Source organism: Arachis ipaensis, chromosome B04 (assembly GCF_000816755.2).
Source record: "Arachis ipaensis cultivar K30076 chromosome B04, Araip1.1, whole genome shotgun sequence".
In the NCBI taxonomy this organism is placed as follows: Eukaryota; Viridiplantae; Streptophyta; class Magnoliopsida; order Fabales; family Fabaceae; genus Arachis; species Arachis ipaensis.
Genome location: NC_029788.2, coordinates 107949308 through 107975797, shown reverse-complemented (window position 1 = coordinate 107975797; position 26490 = coordinate 107949308). Strand labels below are relative to the sequence as shown.

The following is a 26490-nucleotide window of genomic DNA, read 5'->3' as shown; positions in this document are numbered from 1 at the left end:
CCATTCTCAACCTCTTTTCAACCATTTCTAATAACTCAGACTAGTTCCAATATCAGAAATCATTTTTGATAAATCAATAAAACTCATTCCCAATATCTCAAATCGTTTCAAATACAGATTCATTCTCAATATCAAATTAACCTCAAACCAAGAAAATCATTTTACATAGTATTTAATCAAATCGACTTTCCAACTTAATAATTAGAAACAGTCACAATTCAATCATCATCATAATAACCTTAAATCAAGTAAAAAAGTCAACTAAACATTTCCAATCAATCAATAAGCCATTCAAACTAGCATTTATATTCATTCCAGACAACTCAATTCAATTCATAAAATTTGCAAAATCATAAAAATATATTTTCACTATTAATATCGATTTAAAACAATTCTTAGTAGTGAATTAAGTTTAAGAAATCGCCCCAACCTCGTTCGCGACTTAACTACGTGACAAATTCTATTTCTTCTCGGCCTATACCCTCAGCAGTCACAACCATAGCCTATTTCACCCTCACAGCAACGGCGGCAACCCCAAACGCGACATGCAACAATTAGGAATCAATCCTACATTACCAAAACCTCATAATTTTCACCGAAAACATAACATAATGCATATACACTAGTTGTGAGGGTTTCGGAACAGAAAGGCTTACTGTAACAAAGGGAAAATGTAGAAATGGAGCGGCAGTGGATCTCGGTAGCGGCAGCAACGTTTCCCGGCGACAGAGGCGCAATGGCGCAGCTGGTTCCCCCTCCGACAGTGTGTGTAATGGAATCAGCTTCTTCTCCCCCTTGGAAGCCCCCCAACGGTGATGCGATGGATCTAACAGTGACGAGATTCTCGGCGGCGACAGGAGCTTCTATTGGCGACGGCGTCTGGTTCACGAACGGCAGCGACCACAGAGCATGAACGGTGACGGCGACAGCTTCTTCCTCCTGCTCGCGCTCCTCCTCTCTGCCTCGGACTCGATGATGGCGACGGGTGGAAGGCAGCTCCCTCTCTCACACGGTTTGTTCAACGGTGTCCCCTTCTCTCCTCTTCGTCAGTGGAAACGGCGGTGGCTTCGCAGTCCACAACAGCGTCAACGGCGGTGGTGAGACCCATGGCGCTGGCACTGTCTTGCTCTGCTTCTCTCTTCTCCCACAAATCTGATTCTCCCTCTCTGTGCCGTTTCTCTCTTTCTCTCTTCTCCTCTGCTATGTGTGGGTGCGTGGTGTTGTGTATGTGTTTGTGTGTGTGTTTGGGAGGGTGAGAAAGGTGAGGTGGTTAGGTTAGGGTTAGATTTAGGACAAAATTAGGATTTTGTGTATGAAATTGGGGATTTTGGGTAGTTTTAGTAATTTTAATAAAATTAGGGTAATAGAGTAATTAAAATTAATTTAATCCAAAACTAATATTTATAAAAANNATGTTTTTTGTCACTAAAACTTTAAATCAATAATAAGAAAGTACTCAATATAAAAATTTCTGAAAATATATTCTCGAATAAATAAAATAAATCATAAATAGTTTAAATTTTTAAAATCTAGGGTCTTACATCCTACCCCACTAATAAAAATTTTTGCCCTTGAAAATTAACTTAATACTCAAAACGTCACAAAATCTCGGCACTTTACTTTTAGACATCTTATGGAAAGATAAAAAGTCTCAGCATATAGATACATATACAGTTTCAAATACCAAGATATTCATATAGCTTAAAACATTTATAGGGATAACATGTGGTACAAAGCAGAAGATGCAAGATAGGCTCGATGCAAAATATAACATGGTTCATAAATGTGAAGGTAAAGCAAAGAGGTGAAAGGTTATAAAACAGGCTGGCATTGAAACAATGTATTTAGCGTTTGCACACTAATCTCGTACCAACTTCAGAGCTTCAATTCCCCAAACTTCAACTTCTAGTGTTTCCCAAACCCACGATATGCGTTACCTATTAGTTCTATTTCACCTACGATAACCCGTTAGTCCTCTCATATACATAAACCATCAGTATTAAGCTGGCCAAACTTATTACCAAGATGTATGAAATGGTAGACTAATGACATTATTCATTAGGCAGTCATGTGCATAAAGCTCTAACTCTCGTTGTAACACCCTACCACGCAAAGCTTTACGCTTAAGCCATAAAATAGAGGTGGTGTGGTATTACGAGCTCTAAGACAAAATATATACATAATAGTATCTGAAAAAGAGTAATATACAAGGAGCCTTGAAAAACAGGTAAAACGAAATTGCAAAATAAAAAGCGCAATGCTCAGAGAACGAGATTACTTGTGTGCTAAGAAATCTAAAGATCATAGGTGTAACTAAACCAAAGAGAGCATAAAGAGTCAAGGATACAAAATAACTAGCTCCTAACCCCTACGAAGCCAAGGCTGGCTGGAAAATATTTACATACATATATATGTCCCGAGAACCCAAAATACATAACTGAAAACTTATCTCTCCTCAACTCTCTAAGAGGAACAAAATAAACAAGTTTCTTGGAGGGAAAGCTTAGTACATATACACATGAACTACATAACAAAAGAACCCAGAACCACTCCGCTTCAGGAATCCAGACGCCTAGCGAGGTGCCTCTCGACCTGCATCTGAAAATAACAACACAGTATGGGGTGAGAATCGGAGGTTTTCAACATGGTAAAGGTGCCATGCATATAATATATAAGGTCCTGAAAATGTCAAAGCTAATCCTAGAACGCCAACACTTAGATATAGAACTTAAATTCTAACCAGAAGCCATAAAAGGGTTGGTGTTCTAAGGAACTCTAAACTTGCTTACTTAAACCTAACTTTATCACCAAACCGGTCCACCTTTCCTCCGCTCCTCCATCACCAAGGATTTAGCAGAGACAGACAACCAAACAAATTCAAGCACAAGTAGAAAATAGGTAGTGCAGGTAGAAATATAACAATTAGCATAATATATATTCAGTTAGGCAATCCCAAGTAATGCATAGCAGACGAAACAAACAGAATGCACATGATATATGCCTATCCTATGGCTGATGAGGCTCATTTGTCAGTTATCCAGCCAACCCGACAAGTCCGAAACCCTTAGACTGTCCCTAGTCGCGCATCCCCATGAGTCTATGCATAGTTTTTCTCATTTCATTCATACATTCATACATTCATATATAATTACTCAATGGGGGATATCCATTCGCGGGAATTTATACGTGCCTGGTCACCCTTACGATGTAGGGTCAATAGAGTATCGAGTCTCAACCTGGTACACGTGGTGGCAAGCCACGGTATTCTATCCAGGGAAACTCGTATCTCAGATAACATTCATTGCATAGGCCATATAAGCATTTATAACATTCATGTCCATAACATATTCATTCATCATAGCCTTTATAGAATTCATATCCATAACATATTTATTCATCATAGCCTTGTCATCATAAATTCTCTCAACCCTCACATCATTCTATTATAGCTCATCATGTTTACCCATTTTCTTCATTCCTAAGTTACCTCAATTTCCTAGCTTCAGTTAACAACTGGGTTTATTATTACACTTTATAACTAATAGAATGAAAATAGAGGTTTAGGAGGTCAGATTGCCTTTGAAAACACAAAATAATGATTTACTAAAAACAGGGGTATGCGTACGCATGCTCATGTATGCATACACATAGGCCTCTTTTGGGCCAAGACGCGTATGCATGCATCTGTCCGTGCACGCATGTATGCTGGGCATAATTGAATGCATGCGTATGGCTCCTATACGCGTACGTGAAATACCTTTTTCTTAAGTGCTATGTGCACGCATAAGTACCAGGCAGAATGTAATGAATGCGTATGAAAGGGTATGCGTACGCATGTTTAGGTTTATGGTTAAAATTTTGGTTAAGTAAAAAAGCTACAGAATTTACATTTTAAACCTCAAACTTCCGACGCGCATAGATTTTTTTATTTAAAACATTTTTCATTCATTCTTCGAATAGCGTAAACTTCACGAACCCAATTTTTATACGAAATAAGTTTAAAATCATTTGGAGGTCCGGAAGCCAAGTTATGGCTCGCCGAAGTTCGGCCAAAAACCAATTTTTTACAAAACTCTTTACACCTCTATTTCATTGCTTTACCATTCACATACCAGCCATCTCACACCTGAAATCAATCCTAATACATACAATATCCCAGCCACATAATCTTACACCATTTTATCATCCATCATACATCAACTTTGCACAATTTCACACCTCAACAATTTCATTATACACTTGATCAATATGTATATAATCATATCATCATCAACTCAACATTTATTACACTATTGTCAATATATCAACAATTACCATCACATAACCCACTCACATCATAAATATTAAGGATACTATGCATTGTACATTTTCATGCGTTCCAGCTTATCCTAAGGTCATCTAGCCTAGTTTTCACAGAACATTAAATATTATATACACGAAAGCTAAACCATACATTGGCCGATTTTCTGCGTATTATCTAAGGCAACTAAAAAAACAAACACAGCCCCAAAAGTTTGATAAAACACTAGTGCTCAGCCTCCACCAAGTTCCAACATCCACAATTTCAAGCTCCAATTATCTATACATAACCTAATACACATATACATCACACACATACCCACAAATCAATACCCAACTCACATAGGCTAAGAAATTATAGAATTTGAGAGTCCTCACCTTGTCTATGCCTTGATTTAACAAAGACCCACAAGTTCCTCAAGCTAAACTTGAACCTAGAGAACCAAAATCACAAATTCTCAACATGAATTCTCACTAATTTTTGAAAATTAAGGGGGGTAGAGAGGCTGGAGTGTTAGAGTGACTTACCAAAGAAATTGTTCCGATGGAATCGTAGAGCTCAACACGGTGGACGCGTAGCCGTAGACAGTGCGGCGATCGGAGCTCGGATGAAGAAGTTATGGTGGATGGAAATTTGAGCAAGGGTTTGGAACCCTTTCTTCCCCTCCTTGAGTTTCAGCGTGCTTCTTGCTGAATGAGGAGGAAGATGAGCTTTAGCTCATTTAAATGATGGGTCCAGTTAGGCCCATGGATCCGGTTTGGGTCCGGTTCAACCGGTTCAATTCGTTCGGTCCAATATTGGGCCAAATTCTTCGAAATTAGTGTCAAAATTCTCGTTTTAAAGAGTCTTATCCTATTTTAATATAAGATTTTTATTTCTAATCTTCCTCATCATTAAAATTTAATTTATTGGCTAATTATTTGCTAATTTGCGGGGTTTACACTCGTCATCAGGACAAGACTTATTACATCACAGACGCTCAGAGTATGCAATTGAAGCATAGTCAGTCCATTCCTCAAACTCTACAAGAAAGACCGCTCTGATACCATAATGTAACACCCTCACTATCATAATGTCATGCTTCCGGTTGTGCCACTCTAGTAGCAGGAGGTATTACGACGACTTCATGTACTTAATAATAAAATTCCGACAGCATCTCCCCTAAAACTCGGACTTTGCCACACTTTTCGGGTCCCAACCGAACTATTCTCAACTACTTTTCAACCATTTCTAATAACTCAGACTAGTTCCAATATCAGAAATCATTTTTGATAAATCAATAAAATTCATTCCCAATATCTCAGATCGTTTCAAATGCGAATTCATTCTCAATATCAAATTAACCTCGAAGCAAGAAAATCATTTTACATAGTATTTAATCAAATCGACTTTCCAACTTAATAATTAGAAACAGTCGCAATTCAATCATCATCATAATAACCTTAAATCAAGTACAAAAGTCAACTAAACATTTCCAATCAATTAATAAACCATTCAAACTAGCATTTATATTCATTCCAGGCAACTCAATTCAATTTATAAAACTTGCAAAATCATAAAAATATATTTCACTATTAATATCGACTTAAAACAATTCTTAGTAGTGGATTAAGTTTAAGAAATCGCCCCCTACTTCATACGCGACTTAATTACGTGACAAATTCAGTTTCCTCTCGGCCTATACCCTCAGCAGTCACAGCCACAGCCTATTCCACCCTCACAGCAACAGCGGTAACCCCAAACGCGACATGCAACAACCAGAAATCAATCCTACATTACCAAAACCTCAGAATTTTCACAAAAAACATAACATAACGCATATACACTTGTTGTGAGGGTTTCGGAACAAAAAGGCTTACTGTAACAAAGAAAAAACATAGAAACAGAGCGGTAGTAGATCTCGGCAACGGCAGCAGCATTTCATAGTGACAGAGGCGCGGTGGCACAGCTGGTTCCCCCTCCAGAAGCGGGTGTAACAAAATCAGCTTCTTCTCCCCCTTCGATGCCCCCAACGGCGATGCGATGGATCTGACAGTGACGAGATTCTTGGCGGTGGCAGGAGCTTCTGATGGCGACATCGTTTGGTTCACGAATGGCAGCGACGACGAAGCACGAACGTCGACGGCGACGGCTTCTTCCTCCCGCTCGCGCTCCTCCTCTTCGCCTCGAACTCGATGATGGCGACGCGCGGAAGGCAGCTCCCTCTCTTGCACGGTTTGTTCAACGGTGTCCCCTTCTCTCCTCTTCATCAGTGGAAGCGGCGGCGGTTTTGCAGTCCACAGCAGCGTCAACAGCGGTGGCGAGATGATGAGATATTTTGATGAGAAACGAATTTCTACCAAAACACCCAAAACTAACCGGCAAGTGTACCGGGTCGTATCAAGTAATAAAAACTCACGGAAGTGCGGTCGATCCCACAGGGATTGAAGGATTGAGCAATCTTAGTTTAGTGGTTGATTTAGTCAAGCGAATCAAGTGTTGGTTGGGTGATTTGTGATTTGCAGAATGTAAATTGCATGAAATTAAAGAGAGCGGGAAAGTAAATTGCTGAAACTTAAAGGACAAGAAATTAAATGACAGAAACTTAAAGTGCAAGAAATGTAAATTGCAGAATCTTAAAGTGCAAGAAATGTAAATTGCTTGAAAAGTAAAGGGGATTGGGATGAGGATTTGCAGAATTTAAACAAGGGAAAACTAAATTGCATCAAACAGAAGAGGAAAAGGGAGTTGGGATTGAACCGGATCTTATAACAGCAAAGTAAATGAACAATGAAAGCATTAAACAGAGAATTGAAATGAGAATTTAGATCTCAGGACCCAGAGACTAGAAAACCAAGTCTAGATCTCAATGCCTTCCTAGATCCAACAAGAACAATAGCAAGGAAATTGTAAATTGCAAAGAAAAGAGATGAAGAACAATAAACCGGAAATGAAATTCAGTAAATAAAGCAGAGAGATCCAAGATTGAGATTGAAACAGAATTTCTTCAATTCTCCAATCCAAGATCCAAGACAAAAGTAAAATGAAATTGAAAGCAAATGAAAACAAGAAATTAAAGTTCACTCAGTGACAAAAGCTTCCCAAAAACTCTTATGAAAATTCTAAAAGGAAAGCTCTAAAAGAAAACTCTCCAAAAAAAAAGCTCCCCAAACAAATTGAATTCTATCCTATTTATACACTTTCCAAAATGATCTTCAAGCCTTGAGTTGGGCCTTTGTTCTTGATGGAATTGGGTTGAAAGAGGCCTTGGTTGATTGCTCTTGAAGATTGAAGAAGAACCGAAGTGAACCAATTGAACCGGAAATGAAGTTAGCCAACGTTGGTCTTCAACGTTAGGGTCAAAGTTAGGGGTCTAACTTTGACCCTAACTTTTCATATCAGCAAACCACATCCTTCTGGTGTGGACGTTGGCGCCAACGTTAGGGGTCTAAGTATTCAATCTTCCACAATAGGCAACAAATATAAATCAAAACCTCATGAAATGGCATGAATTCACATATGGTTGGTTCAATCAAGGGAAACATGAAAATCTACTCAATTAGCTTGCTTGTAGCTTAAGAAAGTGCATAATTCTAATGAAAACAAAAGAAAAAGACTAGCTAAAATGGGCTAGGATGACTTGTCATCACGAGACCCACGGCGCCGGCACTGTCTTGCTCTGCTTCTCTCTTCTCCAACAACTCTGATTCTCCTTCTCTGTGTCATTTCTTTCTTTCTCTCTTCTCTTCTGCTATGTGTGGGTGCGTGGTGTTGTGTGTGTGTTTGTGTGCCGTGTGTATGTTTGGGGTGGTGAGAGAGGTGAGGCGGTGAGGCAGTTAGGTTAGGGTTAGATTTAGGACAAAATTAGAATTTTGTGTATGAAATTGGGAATTTTGGGTAGTTTTAGTAATTTTAATAAAATTAGGGTAATAGAGTAATTAAAACTAATTTTAATCCAACACTAATATTTATAAAAATACTATATTAATTATCAATTTACAAATTTATTTTCAAATAAATACTCTAATTCAATAACTAGAGATAATTGAATTAATTTTCTTTAAATCATAAAATAAAATTCAAAATCTAATTATTCAAATTAAAGCAGATAAAACTCTCATTATTTTTTTGATCACTAAAACTTTAAATCAATAATAAAAAAGTACTCAATATAAAAACTTTTGAAAATATATTCTCAAATAAATAAAATAAATCATAAATAGTTTAAATTTTTAAAATTTGGGGTCTTACATATATTAGATTGAGTTAGAAAGTTAACAATGGTAACCATTTTCATCGTCTCCATAGTACATGAGAGTACACAGGAATAAGTCGGATTTTATTTTTGGGAAATAGTTATTTTTTTAATTTAAAATAAAAAAAATCCTTGTTAAATATTGCTTATTCCAGTGTACCTGTGTATTTTTAGAGACGATGATAATGGTTGCCATTGTTAAATATGGCTTGTTTTTTTAAAATTTATAATTAAAAAAAATCCTTGAAGAAGCCATGTTTATTGTCCGTGTATTTTTGTATACTCCTATATACTGTTTGGAGATCTATATACTATTTTGGAGACAATGATATGGATTAAAAACACGGGTTTTTAAAAATTTGAGTAGAGTTCGCCGTCGCCAGCGAGCTTGCTCTAAAAAAAACCGTATTTGGGGAATTAAAGTTCAAAAATCGTGTTTAGAAAAATAATAATTTTTTTATTTTATTTCAGAAAAAAATTCAAATAATAATATATAAATAAGATAAAAATAGATAACAAATTATATATATTATATGTTCAGTTTAAATTTAAAAATAAAATAATAATATTATATCACATTTTTTAAATTGGTTTAGTTTTGAGAAGTGAATATAAAATCTGATCTAATTTATATAGTTTAATTTGTTAAAAATGAAATATGATCTAATTTAAATTAGTGCAATTTTAATCTATTTTCAATTTAAATTGGATTGGACGAGCGCTTTTGTTAAATATTTATATAGTACATCTTGCCAGGTTAACATTGCAGCTGGTCACATTACTATTTAACGTGTTACATCAAATACTTAACGGAACAAATTAACTACAGAAGCTAAAACTAAAGTTTTTTAAATTTTAGAAAAAAAAAACAAAAATAAGTATTTTATATTAAAATATTACATGATAAATAATGTAATCCCCTAAATAACTAGTCTAAAAAATTATATTTTTTCGAGTTATCTTTTTTTAAAAGATTTTTTTAAAATAAATAAAAGTAATTTTATGTTTGGATATATCATACAAAAAGATTTTTTTATCAATAAATTATGTTTGGGTATAACAATATAGAAGTACTTTTTTGTTTATTTATTACATGAAAAACATCTTTTTTTAAGGAAAAAGATCTTTTAAAAAAAGATATAAATTACAGCCTCTCAAAAAAGATGTTTTTTTTATTATTTTTCTAGTGCTTTTACTTTTACTGCTAGAAATTTGTCAAATACGCTAAAAACTAAAAAAAGATATTTTTTCATTGAAAAAAAATTTTTTTATCAAAATAATGGCGCCCAAATAAGTACTAAAAAAAGCCTATGTCGCCATAATGGTTCTGGGTTTGGGTTTAATTTTGGTGGATCTATATAATGGTTGCCAAGCCCAAGGTCTATCGGCCTATTCGGTATTTGACTCTCTTTAACTCATTTGTGTTTAAAAAGATCTATAACCCAACCCAACTCACCGCAAATGCAAAAAAGTAAAAAAAAAAAAAACCATGAATACCTCTAGAGTTCCCTTTTTAATAAATTTGCGTGTAAATCTTTAGTTTAAAAAGAGATATTAGGCTTAGGGTTGATATTATTAGGAGCGGTTGGTAACCAAAATAAATAGATCTGCTATATATACAAGTCTTTTTGACAAATAAGTCTAAACAAGTTTGTCCAAACCCAACAAAAACAACCCTCAGGTTAGAGTGCGTGTAAACACGGCTTGCCCAACTATCGAATAGTGCAAATGTCATTATGAAAAATGGTTCTTCTCCCTCGATCAAAACCACAACGCTCAAAATTTAAATAAGGATCAAAATCTCTAAAAATCGTCACGAAAAGTCAAAGAAGTTTCAAAGTTGAATTCGAAATCTTCACCAACAAAGACAGAAAGCAAAGACGAACAATTATTGAAGGTAATGTTCACTAATCTTGTAGTTTTCTCACTTTTCTCTTTCTCATTTTGATCGCAAAATGCTATATAGTCATATTTCTGTTTATTTAGTAGATTCATTTTGTGTTCTTGCGTTGAAGTATGTATTACTGTTCTCATATACGCTTCATTTGGTGATAACTGTGTTAGGTCGGTGTAAAAATGTTACATAGTATTTCTTGTGTAGTTTAACTTATATTTGCATGTGTTTGAGGGATTTGAATGTGTTTTAATTGTGCATGTTTGAGTTTTGCATGTTTCGAAATGAGTTTGTCTGTAGTGCTTCTGGTATCATTGTATTCATGTTTGTGATGTTTTGGTGTATTTGATTTCTCTTTCGGTGTATTTGGCTTGTCTTTCCATGTATTTCATCAGAATTAAGGTATACTTGGTGTTGTTGTACTTTTTATGCTATAACTACACAACAGAATATTGTTCTTGATGCTTCTGATGTTATTATGTACATATTTGAGTGATTTGCAACTGGTTTTGTCTATTTTTAAGGAATTTTATTCATCAATTTGTTGTAACAACCCATAGAATTTTGTTGTAGTGCTTCTCCTATCATTTTAAGTATGTTTGATTGAGTTGCATATCTTTTTTATCTCACATTGTATGATGTAAAAAAAAAAAAATCAATATAGCGGTGTGTTTGGTTTGTGTTTTGGTGTATTTGGTTTCTCTTTCGGTGTATTAACCCTTTTTGTATTTCTTACAGAAAAATTGGCACCAAAAGTAGCACCAAAATATAATGTAAGCATATATATATTTGAATAACGCAATTTACTTTGAATAAATCTAATTTATTTACAGAAAAATCATGATTTGAGATGCTCCACAAGATCAATTCATAAAAAATTTCAAAACATGAGCAAGAACAAGAAAGCAATTGTTCGAGAACTGAGATTTGGTGGTTTGATGAATATCCCTGCCATGAATGTGCCACATAAGTTATTGAAACAATTAGCATATTCATTTGATTTGTCCCATAATAGACTGTACACACGGTATGGTATAATCAACATCACCCAAGAAAATATAGCAACTGTCCTTGGGTTGAGTATATCTGGTAAAAATCAATTTCCTAATATATTCTGTGAATCAAATTTTGGTGTATTATCAAATTATTTCTGTGTCATTGAAATATTTTTTGCTGCTTTTGTAGGGCCACTCTATCCAGCCAAAATTAACTTTCAAGAACTTAGTGAGGAGAATAAGAAAGTTGTTAGAAGCTTCCAAGGCAAGACCTTGTCACAATTATCAACCTCTATGATGGAGATGGATGTCGATAGGGAGAAAAATTAGATGAAATTCAAGAGGACATTCATCCTAGACATTTAGATGTTCTTCTTGTTGCCGACAGCGGTAAACAAACTTTCTCCAGTTCACATGCCGCCCATTCTTCACGTGGACGCCATATGTCAACGAAATTGGGGTGGTCATGTGCTCAACTTCCTAATAAGGGCATTAAAGAGCACATATTAGAAAAGAAATATGCTATTAGAAATATGTTCTACAACTTCATATACCGTATAACTTAGAGCAGAGTGCGTTGATCTTGTGATGAAATTCACCTTTTCTTTGAATTGTGCTTGGACTTTCCTGAACTTCTCATGAGTATAAACATGTTGAAATTGAGCTTCTATTGAGGAATTTGTTTCACACGGTATGGCGACATAAAAATCTGCAGCATCCGATTCTCTCTCTCTTTACTTCCTAGACAATTATCATACTGCCTGACAAATTGGATAAGTGAGTTGTTGTGCATAATAAACTTGTTAAAAAAAGTATGCACACTTTTTTTCCTTTGAGTCCTTCTCATCCCGAGCCAGAAATGGTGATCAAGATAAACTAGAACCCATAAATAACAATATTCGAAAAGCTTTGAAAAAACACCTAAATCAGAACTAAAATATACTAAAAAACATACAGTTTGACACCTTTACTGCACAAGCAAAACACATAAATATTCACACACTAAAATTAACATCATCAGTTAATTCTAATAAAGACAACATTACCTGAAAGCCACTTATTGTACCCAAGAGGATGTCCGAAAAAAAGTTCCAAACAACATGACTCATCTCGTGTTTTAATTTCTTTGTGTCACTTGTAGCCATTTAGTTTACTTGAGATCTTCTTCATGATATGCCAAATACACTACCGGTGTTGTGGGAATACAAGCCTTAATAGCCCTTTGCATCGATGTGCCTTGATCGGTAAGAATGCCTTTCGGAGTATTTTCTCCCATGCAACGAGGCCAACATTTAAATAACCATTTGAATGATTGAGTATCCTCGTTTTTCATCAAAGCACATCCCAGAATTATTTACTGACCATGGTGATTCACCCTAACAAAAGAACTAAAAACTAGATTATACCTGAAATACAACGACACAGAAACAAAATCATTGATACACCAAAAGATTCTCTATATACACCGAAAGTGATTTCAAAATACACATAAACCAGAACAACATATTACCTATTTGTATTGTAAGTGGTATCAAATGAAATAACATCTCCAAAATACTCACGGACAATCCTGCTTCTTGCGTCGGCCCAAAAAGCAAGCTTAATTGACTGATCAACCTCAAGTTCAAGCTCAAAAATAAATTATGATTCTTTTCTTTCATTCTTAATAAGTATTTCCCAAATTCTTTTGCACCCTCTAGTTCTGAAACATTCTGCACTTCTCTCGTGATGTAATTTCTCACATCTTTTTCAATAAAACTTATTTCACGATGACCTCTGCTGCTGGACAAATGATTGGTATATTTTTCTTGATCTGATTTCGGCTTTCTCACTATTCTCTATTGTACATCGTACAGACATGTTGAATTCCCTGTGTTGTTTAAGCACCTTTGCTTGATTTAAACAACACGAATGTGAATGATGCAACACAACCTTTGAAATGATCCAAACACCAATATCCTTCAATATATGTATATAAATTCTTGCAGGATAATTTAATCCAGCTGAAGGATTTGTCTTCTCAATTGGAGATATGTTCGATTTCCATTTTCCCTTTCTGATACATGTAATCAATTGGTTCTTAATTTCATTTTCCTTTTTATTTGTTCATGTGCCAACGTTAGCCTCAAAGTTAGGGGCTAACGTTGGCGCAAACTTTTGGAGCCCAGGGGAGAATTTTCAGGTTCCAACGTTAGCCTCCAAGTTAGGGGGCTAACGTTGGGGCTAACTTCATGCAACCCGGTTCAATTTTCACTTATTCCATTGTCCTCTCTTCACTCCTAGCCATTCCTCTTTGCTTCAACCTTTCTCCAAGCCTTCTTCACCTATCATTGATCAACCAAACTAATCAAAGTTTTGCTCAAAATCATGAGGTATTCAATCTTCCACAATATGCAACAATTATAGCTTAAAACCTCATGAAATGGTATGAATTCACATATGGTTGGTTCAATCAAGGGAAACATGAAAATCTACTCAATTAGCTTGCTTGTAGCTTAAGAAAGTGCATAATTCTAATGAAAACAAAAGAAAAAGACTAGCTAAAATGGGCTAGGATGACTTGTCATCACGAGACCCACGGCGCCGGCACTGTCTTGCTCTGCTTCTCTCTTCTCCAACAACTCTGATTCTCCTTCTCTGTGTCATTTCTTTCTTTCTCTCTTCTCTTCTGCTATGTGTGGGTGCGTGGTGTTGTGTGTGTGTTTGTGTGCCGTGTGTATGTTTGGGGTGGTGAGAGAGGTGAGGCGGTGAGGCAGTTAGGTTAGGGTTAGATTTAGGACAAAATTAGGATTTTGTGTATGAAATTGGGGATTTTGGGTAGTTTTAGTAATTTTAATAAAATTAGGGTAATAGAGTAATTAAAACTAATTTTAATCCAACACTAATATTTATAAAAATACTATATTAATTATCAATTTACAAATTTATTTTCAAATAAATACTCTAATTCAATAACTAGAGATAATTGAATTAATTTTCTTTAAATCATAAAATAAAATTCAAAATCTAATTATTCAAATTAAAGCAGATAAAACTCTCATTATTTTTTTGATCACTAAAACTTTAAATCAATAATAAAAAAGTACTCAATATAAAAACTTTTGAAAATATATTCTCAAATAAATAAAATAAATCATAAATAGTTTAAATTTTTAAAATTTGGGGTCTTACATATATTAGATTGAGTTAGAAAGTTAACAATGGTAACCATTTTCATCGTCTCCATAGTACATGAGAGTACACAGGAATAAGTCGGATTTTATTTTTGGGAAATAGTTATTTTTTTAATTTAAAATAAAAAAAATCCTTGTTAAATATTGCTTATTCCAGTGTACCTGTGTATTTTTAGAGACGATGATAATGGTTGCCATTGTTAAATATGGCTTGTTTTTTTAAAATTTATAATTAAAAAAAATCCTTGAAGAAGCCATGTTTATTGTCGGTGTATTTTTGTATACTCCTATATACTGTTTGGAGATCTATATACTATTTTGGAGACAATGATATGGATTAAAAACACGGGTTTTTAAAAATTTGAGTAGAGTTCGCCGTCGCCAGCGAGCTTGCTCTAAAAAAAACCGTATTTGGGGAATTAAAGTTCAAAAATCGTGTTTAGAAAAATAATAATTTTTTTATTTTATTTCAGAAAAAAATTCAAATAATAATATATAAATAAGATAAAAATAGATAACAAATTATATATATTATATGTTCAGTTTAAATTTAAAAATAAAATAATAATATTATATCACAGTTTTTGAATTGGTTTAGTTTTGAGAAGTGAATATAAAATCCAATCTAATCTATGTAGTTTAATTTGTTAAAAAATGAAATATGATATAATTTAAATTAGTGCGATTTTAATCGATTTTTAATTTAAATTGGATTGGAGCACTTTTGTTAAATACTATTTAACGTGTTACATCAAATACTTAACGGAACAAATTAACTACAGAAGCTAAAACTAAAGTTTTTTAAATTTTAGAAAAAAAAAACAAAAATAAGTATTTTATATTAAAATATTACATGATAAATAATGTAATCCCCTAAATAACTAGTCTAAAAAATTATATTTTTTCGAGTTTTTTTTAAAAAGATTTTTGAAAAAAATAAAATTAATTTTATGTTTGGATATCTCATACAAAAGGATTTTTTTATCTATCAATTATGTTTGGGTACAACAATATAAAATTATTTTTTTGTTTATTTATATGTGAAAAATATTTTTTTTAAAGGAAAAAAGATTTTTTTTAAAAAATGTAAATTATAATTTTTCAAAAAAGATATTTTTTTAATACTTTTACTTTTACTATTAAAAATTTATCAAATAGCTAAAAAATCTTTTTCAATAAATTTTTTTTATCTATTTAATGACACCCAAACAAGCACAATTTACATATTTTTAAAAAGATATTTTTTCTTAAAAAAGATTTATTTTACATAATAAATAAACAAAAAGTAATTTTATATTATTGTGTCTAAACATAATTGATAGATAAAAATGTATTTTTGCATGAGATATCCAAACATAAAATTACTTTTACCCTTTTTAAAAAAAAACAACTCGATTTTTTTTCCCTCAAAAACTCACCTAAACAAGCCAAGATTTTAAACCAGACAAAAGAAACTATTTTTTTTCATGATGGATAGAATGCAATAATACTAATATACAATAGGTTTGATTATTTTTTGGTCCCTATAGTTTCATTAAATTTTCAATTAGGTCTCTATATATATATTTTTTAATTGAGTCCTATAATACTTTTAATTTTGTAATTAGATCCTTTTCATATAAAAAAGGTTAAAATTAACAAAATATTTCTCCCAAGATACATGTAGTCAAATATCTAGTTAAGTTTTTAATTATAAATACCTTCAATTTGCAAAAAAATATTTAGTTAATTCTATTATTTTTTACACTATGAAGGACTTAATTATAAAACTAATAGAAATGTAGGAATCCAATTGAAAGAAAAAAAAGTATAAAGGGTGAAATTTAAAGGGTGGAATTTAATATAAAGCAGGACATTAATTACTATTATTCAACTTGTTCATTTTTTACACTAAATTTTATAAAAGTCGTGCCCCATGATAAAGAAAATATTCTCATTTAATGCATTTTGACTTGAAAATTTATTCTAAAATTTTGTTTATTGTCTTTCCATATTTACCATGAATAATGTCAATTTCTATTCTGTAAAACCATTATAAATAGGATGATTGAAAACTTTGAGACATTATATAATTTGTTAATCTTATGTATTCTCTAAATAGCTTTAGTGCTAACAATGGCTCCTTTCTCTTGCCAATGCCATGCCAAAAATCATTACTTATTTCGATGGTTTTTCAATTTCATATGCACAGGTGGTGATAACAACCATGACAATATCAAATCAAGTCAATAAAGTACCAAAACTTTTTATTATGATTCTTGAGTAGGTAATTACATTTTCTTTTAATTTGTTTGCTATACACAACATGTTTGTATACAAAAAATTTCTTATTACTTTTATGATAAACTAGAATAGTTGGGGCAATGTACATATAACTTATGTTTTTCTTTTGAATTCAAGATGTCTTGCAGTTGAAGGTGTCCTTGCGATTCAATTTCTCAAGCATTACCTTTAGATCCATCTCTTTCTTTCAACAAAATTTATCTTTTGATGATTAAGATAAATATGGTGAGGGTGGTAGCAGCAGCACCAGTGATAGCAATGGTAGTGGCGGCGTTGTTAGCTGTGGTGGACTGGTGGTGGTGGTGGAATTGTTGGAGAAAAGAAGGAATAAAAATAAGTAAATGTATAAAAATATATTTAAATAATAAAAGCTAAAATTAAAATTTATGTTAAGTATTCATATAAAATTGGAAAGCATCTTTAGTTAGTTGATGATGGACATATGGTTCGGGAATGGAAAAAGAAAATTTTTATGATTTAGGCAAAGATTTTTTTCATATCTACATGTATTTCTCATACAAAGAATGTATCTATATGAAAGAACAAATTACAAAAAATTTAGAATAAATTTTAAATCCAATCATTTCAGTAAGTTCCACTTCTTCACTGTATATTTGTATTATTTTTGTTAACTTTAATACATACTATAAGAATGTATCTATATGACTTGACTTTTTATTTATAGCTTTAGAGTTGAGATATTGGTATTACATATTAACAAAAAAAAGACTAACACACATTTTATTTAATTTTATAAGGGATTTCGCAACACAATCTTTACGTACAATCTTTAAAAATTGAAATTCGTAGTCGTTAGCGAAAAGATATGTTGTTTTTATCTTTTCATCAAATCATGATGCATGAATCTTCTTTAGGATCTTGAAGTAAAATAGTATCACCACTGTCTCAAAATCTTCGAACTCAGATCCAACATTCTCTATTGATCTGCCCATCATGTATTACTTCCTTTGCATGAGAAGAATAAAATAAAATAAATTTCAAATAAAATGAAATCAATCACAAAATAAGCTTATGAGTAAAGAATCATCAAAATTGGTATACCTTATAATTTAATGTAGGAACTAAGGTCATTCGTACATAGCACCATAGCTATATTCTTGATCGGCACGAAATTGAACAAGCCTGCTCATTGTCGTCTAGTTAGAAGATACTATAAATATTACACATTTTAATTTTAATGCATTGATATAGTAAAATATTATTATATATAATTATTCAATAATATCAAATTTTAGGATATTAATTTACTATTCATGTAATAAGTGTATGTGAGAAATAATTATTTTATGTTAAAATTGTAATATATATGAATCCTGTTGGGGAGGCAATGAAAAATCTTGACAATGTATACAATGGGTTAGTTATTTAGTCTAATAGAAATAAAAAATAAATTCAAAAATTCTCATTCAATTATTTCACATAAAATTTCAAATTCTTCAATTTCAAATTTCAAATTTTAAAAAAATCCAATTAGTTATTTAAAAAAAAATCATCTGAAATTCTAATTTACTAAAGCATTTTACTCCCATACTCTTTTCTTTTTCAACCGGCAGCCAATCCACCTTCATCAATAATCATCCCATTTCACCGTCGCTACTTGCTTGCCACACGCCACTCACCCTTAGTAAAAATAACCATCCACTTAAGGATAAAAATAATCATCCGCGTACTGACGCGGCAGAAAATTGCTGATTAAGAATTTATAGAGAAAACAGCGTTGCAAGTATAGTTCTCAACAGACTAAAATCCGCTTTTCAATTTAGAAAAGAGTTGTCACAGAATTTAGAACAAAATACTGAGAGTAGAAATCCCAGGCCATCTCCTAACAAGTTGACAAAACAGTGCTATTTTATTGATCAGAAGTTTTTCGAGAAATTTTAAGGGTTTGGAGAGCAGAAAAATAAATGATTGTAAATTGAAGCAATGGAAATTAACGAGAGAATTTATATAATTCAAATAAAAGCTTTGATTAGGAGAAGATTAATTAGAATTTCTATCCTTGTTGGATTTTCCCAAGTGCAATAGTAAAAGGTTGTTATTCTACTTAGTCATCCCTTATGAATAAAGGAAAGTCAAGTAACTAACTAACCAACTCTATCCTCAAGTCCTAATCCTCTCCTAAGGAAGGATTAGAGTTAGAGACTAGAGAGTTAGCTAACAACTTCCAATTAAAATTAACACTTGAGTATTCCAACTCAAGGGTCTCCTTTTAATCAACTCCCAAGTCAAGTTGGGAGTCTACTCCATTGAAATGAATACAATGTTCACAGGCATATAAAGGGAATAAGAAGAAGACATGGTAAGTTAAATAACAACTGGAAATTAATTAAGAATAAAAATAGTACTTTACATTAATAAATCCCAAAATTGAACATATCTATCTGAACAAGGTTAATGGGCAATAAAAAGTAAAGGAATAAGGAAACAAACTAGAATGATGTAAACTTCAACGGAGGTAGTGACTCTTCTCAATATCCAAATCAAGAGCATGAAACTCTAAAAACTATGAATACGAAGAACCCTAGAGGAAGGAGTAGTAATCTCTCTAAGATTCAAAACAAAACTAAAGTTATGCGTAATGTGAATGTGTCTTGAGTCTCTGCTTGTCCTATGGATCTAGTCTGTGTTTCTGGGCTAAAAACTGGGTCCAAACTCAGCCCAAAATTGCCCCAGCATTTTCTGCGATTTCTGCAGGTAGCGTATGTCACGCGTACGCGTCGATGGTCCTTTTTGCGTGTCACACGTACGTGTCAGGTACGCGCACGCATCGCTGTGCAATCTCGCTTCCACGCGTAAGCATCAGGTACGCACACGCGTCGCTGTGAAAATCTCCAGATCACGCGCACACGTGAACCATGCGTGCGCGTCGATGTTCGCTGGTTGTCTCCTTTAATTCTTGTGTTCCTTCCATTTTTGCAAGCTTCTTTTCCATCCTCTAAGCCATTCCTGCCCTATAAAGCCTGAAAACACTGAACACACAGATCACGGCATCGAATGGTATAAAGAGGAGTTAAAAAAGTATGCAATTTAAAGGTCTAGGAAGCAAGTTTTCAATCATAGAATAAAATTGGGAAGGAATTGTAAGATCATGCAAATCATATGAATAAGTGTGCAAAGACTTGACATAAACCACTCAATTTAGCACAAGATAAACCATAAAATAGTGGTTTATTAATCTCCCCACACTTAAACATTAGCATGTCCTCATGCTAAGCTCAAGGAGACAAAAAGAATGAATAGGGGAAGGTAAGACTCATGAAATGCAACCTATGTATGAATGCAACTATATGCTAAGATGTTTCTGTCTACTTGGTTAAAAATAAACAAGTTCTCCAAGACAAATATAAATCAAATTTCACCAATTCAAATCATACAATAAAAACAAGGGAACTTGTAAGAAGATAGCTCATAAAAGCAGGGAACATAGAATCAAGCATTGAACCCTCACTGGTAGTGTATATGCGCTCTAATCTCTCAAGTGTCTAGAGTTGATCACTCTACTCTTCTCTAGTCATGCTTTCTAAAACTTTGTTCTTCATCTAACCAATCAACAAATGTTTAATGCACCAATGCAGACATCATGAGGTCTTTTCAAGGTTGTAATGGGGCTAACGTAAGGGTGAGGATATATGTATGGCCAAGTGAGCTATAATATGAATCTTTGACTAGCCTAAGTTCTCACCTAACACACACACATTCCCTATGCTTCTAAAATCATGTCTAACTATCCATAGTCTCACTTTTGTGTTTTTCACCTACTCATGTATTTAAATGTTCTTCTTATTTTATCTCATATGCATTGATCTTTTTATTGAGCTTAACATTTGAGGTGCTTTCATTCCCCTAAATTTGGATTTTTTTTTTCAAATTTTTTTGAAAGCATTATAACATCAATGCATTTTGTTTTCATAACTTCACATGAGTAGCATTCAAATTCTTAATATTTATCAGTTAAGCAGCATACATTCTTATTAACCATAGTTTCCATAGTTTTCCATACTTAATTTGACACACAATCTTTATCTTAAGCTAACCAAAGATTCAATTGGGGTAGTTCATTATTTTTCCACTTAAGGCTAGTGATGTGGTAACATAAAGAACAAAAGGGAATAGAGAAGGCTCAAAGTGGTGAACAAAGGTAATTAGAATGGTAGGCATTTGGGATAGTGAGCTGATAACAAATGATGGCCTTAATCATACATATGCATGAATACATTAAACAATGGACATATAGAATGGAACAAACCATAGATTGCAATCATAGAGGAGAGAAAACACACAAGAATAAAAATAATGGTTAAATCATGTAACCATACAATTAGGCTCAAAATCTCACTAGGTTGTGTGTTCTAGCTCTATACCATGTTCCAAATTACAATCTTCAGACAAGTTTAACATAGAATTTAAATTTAAATTTGTTAAATTTTCAAAAATAGGGTCTTGAAAAGAAAATTATTATTTTTCAACCAAGTAGAACATACATGCAAACACTTATTACGATGCAATCTATCCTATCTAACAAAAGAAAAAAAAATATAACCTATTGGTGTTAAGAAAAAGTAATTACCTCTGGAAGTCAGGTACTGATCAACCTCCCCACACTTAAAGCTTGGCACCGTCCTCGGTTCCATCAGTCAGGAACAAAGGGGGGCTGGTAACTGCATCTCCACAGTCGGGGTTGTCATGGCTCCCGGTGCTGGTAGGTGAAGCGGAGTCTGGAGTGTCTAGTTCTTCTTCATGTGGGTGATTGCCAACAATCAGCTCCTTGAGGTATGTAAATCAGCGCTTGTTACGGCGCTCCATTCGCTTTGCCTGCCGGTCTAGCCGGGCCAACCTCTGAAGTATCTAAAGGAGCAGCTGATTTGTTGAGGGTGCTTGTGATGTGTAAGGAGAGGGAATATCTCTAGCCGGGTCTACAGTCCAGCTGGTAGTGGCTGCTGAAGGTCTGATGTACTTTTCGTTGGGGACATACTGATCATCTCGCGGAATCATGGCCTTGGTGTCCCCAGCTCTGTAGGAGACTCCGGCTGCTGAGACTAGATCTGAAACCAAGGCGGGAAAAGGTAGGTTGCCAGCAATCTGTACGTGTCCCATGGCTTGCCGGAGGTGTCTTGGTAAGTTGAGAGGCTGCTCTGTAAGGATACACCAGATAAGAACAGCCATGTCCGTAGTGAAGGAGGACTCGTGAGTGCTCGAAAAGACATAGTGGGACGTAATTTATGCCCACACTCGAGCCTCCAAGGTAAGTGTTGAAGCCAATATGCCCTTAGGTCGGGATTGATGGTATCCATGGATCCATCTGCTGCCAGGTTGTGCTATAACTCTGAGGACGTCGTCCCAGTCAAATTGGTAGGTCTGGCGCTTGAAAGAGGCTTCTTGGTATACGTCCAATCCTTCTGGAGTAGGGGGGAGATCTAAAGCTCACTGAATGGCCCCTTCAGATATAGGGACTTGCTTCTGATGGACATAGACAGACTGCAGGGCTAGCATGTGAAAATTAGAGTAGAATTCAACTACCCATGAGAGGTTGACCTGCCGTGGCTACCTCCGTAAGAATCCCATTGTCTGCGCTCAATGCGGGGCTCTACAAAATCAACAATGTGGGTAGGGAGGATGAGTAGGTGCTCATTGTTGTAGTTCCACTCAGCCAGGATGGGCAACATCTGCTCACAGTAGCGGTTAGTGAACCGCGCAGTGTCCCTTGCTGGAAAGGCTTTCTCGGTTTCATCGACCTTGATGATCCTCTTGACTCGCTTTGTGGATGACGTTACTGATGTTGAGGATGGTTCCGTAGCTGGTGCTCTTTTTGTTTCTCTCCTTGCCGGTGGCTTGTTAGAGGCTCTCTCTGTACCCTTCCTGGTGGCCATCCTGAAAGGGAGAAGAGAAAGGGACACGAAATCCAATATCTAGAATCGGGAGGAGGAAAATACAAGTGATAATCAATGCTAAGGTAAGAAGAATGTCGTAAACACATGGTCACGATTCCATGCAGTTAGGACATTAATGGAAATATAGCATGATATATTGAGGCAATTAGATGCAAGATGTTTATCAGCATGCCGTTAAAGGCATGAGTAGCATAGATCAAGCATTAATAGCTCAATTTGATTATCAAATGTAACAGCCTAACAATCATATTTGTATTGACAATTATATTTAATCAATAAAAGATTCCAAGGGTTTTGTGAAAAACGGGCAGTAGAGTAGAAGAATAGAATAATGAAGAATTTACAATGCCATACGGGCTTTTCACAAACACTTGGTATGCATGTAAAATATGTTAGGGAAAGTATGAAATCCAAACATGCATGCAACCCAAAAATTAATATTAATTGTCAAATCACTCCGTAATATATCCACAAGCAAAATATAGAAGAAAATAATCACCTATTTAAATTTCTAACACCAATTAAAGGAATGTAAAAAGAAGAGATAAATAGTAAGAAGGAAAGAAAGAAGATAGGAAGAAAGAACCTTGAGAAGAAGATGAAAAGAGAGAGGTGATGGAAGATGTGAGTGGGAAAGAAGTAAGATGAGAAGAGGAAGAAGAAGATAGAAAAGAAAGAAGAATAAGAAGAAGAAGAAAGAAGAAAGAATGATAGTAGAAAGATAATTAGGATTTGGGGAGGGATGATTTGGAATCAGGCGCTGAGGTAGTTTAATTTTGCGTCACATACGACGCGTACGCGTGCGTCATGCATACGCGTGGATCGCACAGATTGAATAGTGACGCGTAAGCGTCGGGCACGCCTATGCGTGCAATTGATTGTGTGAATCGCACGAGGGCATCAACGCTTACGCACAACTCTCTGTTCGCTCTGGGCATGGGGCAAAAGTGGCATGCGACGCGTGCGCGTCAGACACGCACAATGAATGGATACTGAGAAAAACAAAATAAAATGAAGCTAAGAATAAAAATAAAAGATCGTACCATGGTGGGTTGTCTCCCACCTAGCACTTTGCTTTAACGTCCTTAAGTTGGACGGTCCACAAGCTTAGTCTTCTTCTATTGGTGGATCTTCCAAGAGGAAGATCTCTAGCTCCTTGGTGTTCTTCATCTTCTCACCATGATACAGCTTTAAGCAATCTCCATTGACCTTGATGAATTTGAAGCTTGAAGGATGACTCAGGTGAAAGACTCCGTATGGCTCTGCTTTCTCTACTCTGTAGGGACCTTCCCATCTGGATCTCAGCTTGCCTGGCATGAGCCTCAGTCTGGAGTTGTAGAGGAGAACTAGCTCCCCAGGTTTGAACTCTCTTCTCTTGATATGCTTGTCGTGTACAGCCTTCATCTTCTCTTTGTACAGCTTGGAGTTATCATATGCTTCTAGGCGAAGGTTCTCTAATTCTTGTAGTTGCAGCTTCCTTTCAGCTCCGGCTTTCTCAAATCCCATGTTGATTTCTCTTACCGCCCAGAATGCTTTGTGCTCTACCTCTACTGGGAGGTGATAGGCCTTTCCATAAACTAGGCGGAAGGGGCTCATCTCGATTGGTGTCTTGTACGCTGTCCGATATGCCCAAAGCGCATCTTGTAGCCTGGTGCTCCAGTCTTTTCTATGAGGCTTGACAATCTTCTCCAGGATACGCTTTATCTCTCTGTTTGACACCTCGGCTTGTCCATTAGTCTGGGGGTGGTAAGCAGTTGCCACCTTGTGAACAATGCCGTGTTTCTTCAGTAGACCTGCTAATCTCCTGTTACAAAAGTGAGTGCCTTGATCACTCACGATTGCTCGTGGTGATCCAAAGCGACAGATAATATGATTTCTAACAAAAGAGACAACAGTGTTAGCATCATCAGTACGGGTAGGAATTGCTTCCACCCATTTGGAAACATAATCTACAGCTAACAGTACATATAAGAAACCATTAGAGTTTGGAAATGGACCCATGAAGTCATTGCCCCAAACATAAAAAATTTCATAGAACAGCATAAGCTGTTGGGGCATCTCATCCCTCTTGGATATATTACCAAACCTCTGGCATGGGAAACAAGATTTACAGAAAACAGTAGCATCTTTAAAAAGAGTGGGCCACCAGAATCCAAAATCTAAGATTTTTCTAGCTGTCATTTGAGGACCAAAATGGCCACCACTCTCAGAGGAGTGGCAGGCCTCTAAAATGGACTGGAATTCTGATTGGGGCACACACCTTCTAATTATCTGGTCAACACCATACCTCCATAAATAAGGGTCATCCCATATGTAATATTTGGACTCACTTTTCAGCTTGTCCTTTTGATGCTTAGTAAAATTAGGAGGGAAGGTATGACCGAATAGATAATTAGCTATAGGTGCATACTAGTGCACGAAATTACAATCACACTTTTGCAACTCCGCACAACTAACCAGCAAGTGCACTGGGTCGTCCAAGTAATACCTTACGTGAGTAAGGGTCACAGTCATCCCTTCCCAGATCCTACTCGGAATACCACAGACAAGGTTTAGACTTTCCGGATCTCAGGAATGACTGCCAGTAATTCTAGCCTATACCACGAAGGTTCCAATCTTAGATTAGAAACCCAAGAGATACACATTCAAGCTTGATTGCATGTAGAACGGAGGTGGTTGTCAGGCACGCGTTCATAGGTGAGAATGATGATGAGTGTCACGGATCATCACATTCATCAGGTTGAAGTGCGAATGAATATCTTAGAATAGAAGCAAGTATGATAGAATGGAAAACAGTAGTAATTGCATTAATTCATGAAGAACAGCAGAGCTCCTCACCCCCAACAATGGGGTTTAGAGACTCATGCCGTAGAAGATACAATATGAAATGTGTAGAATGTCATGAGGTACAAGATGAATTACTAAAATAGTTTTTATAGTAAACTAGTGACCTAGGGTTATAGAAAATGAGTAAGCTAGGGTGTTTAGTGTAAAAAATCCACTTTCGGGGCCCACTTGGCATGTGATTGGGCTGAGCATTGAAGCTTTCATGTGTAGAGACTTTTCTTGGAGTTAAACGCCAGTTTTTGTGCCAGTTTGGGCGTTTAACTACAGCTTTTATGCCAGTTCTGGCGTTAAACGCCAAAATTCTTAAGCTGACTTGGAACGCCGGTTTGGGCCATCAAATCTTGAACAAAGTATAGACTATTATATATTTCTGGAAAGCCCAGGATGTCTACTTTCCAACTCAATTGAGAGCGTGCCAATTGGGATTCTGTAGCTCCAGAAAATTCACTTCAAGTGCAGGGAGGTCAGAATCCAATAGCATCTGCAGTCCTTTTTCAGCCTCTGAATCAGATTTTTGCTCAGGTCCCTCAATTTCAGCCAGAAAATACCTGAAATCATAGAAAAACACACAAACTCATAGTAAAGTCTAGAAAAGTGAATTTTAAATAAAAACTAATAAAAATATAATAAAAACTAACTAAAATCTATTGAAAACATACTAAAACTAATGCCAAAAAGCGTATAAATTATCCGCTCATCACAACACCAAACTTAAATTGTTGCTTGTCCCCAAGCAACTGAAAATCAAATATGATAAAAAAAAGAGAATATACAATGAATTCCAAAAACATCTATGAAGATCAGTCTTAATTAGATGAGCGGGGCTATTAGCTTTTTGCTTCTGAACAGTTTTGG

At 34.9% G+C, this 26490-nt stretch overlaps 1 protein-coding gene across 1 annotated transcript; it reads right to left on the bottom strand.

Annotated features, from left to right (window-relative positions):
* Positions 5954 to 6599, bottom strand: LOC107637965. The gene is made up of 2 exons (XM_016341184.2): positions 6160 to 6599; positions 5954 to 6070 (listed from the first exon to the last, which is right to left on the bottom strand). Exons 1-2 carry the CDS (start codon positions 6547 to 6549, stop codon positions 6065 to 6067), a joined length of 396 nt encoding a protein of 131 aa, XP_016196670.1. The 5' UTR covers positions 6550 to 6599; the 3' UTR covers positions 5954 to 6064.

What these genes read in the sequence shown, in the direction of transcription:
- LOC107637965 (XM_016341184.2), bottom strand. Translation starts at nt 6,549, where the DNA reads ATGAAGAGGAGAGAAGGGGACACCGTTGAACAAACCGTGCAAGAGAGG.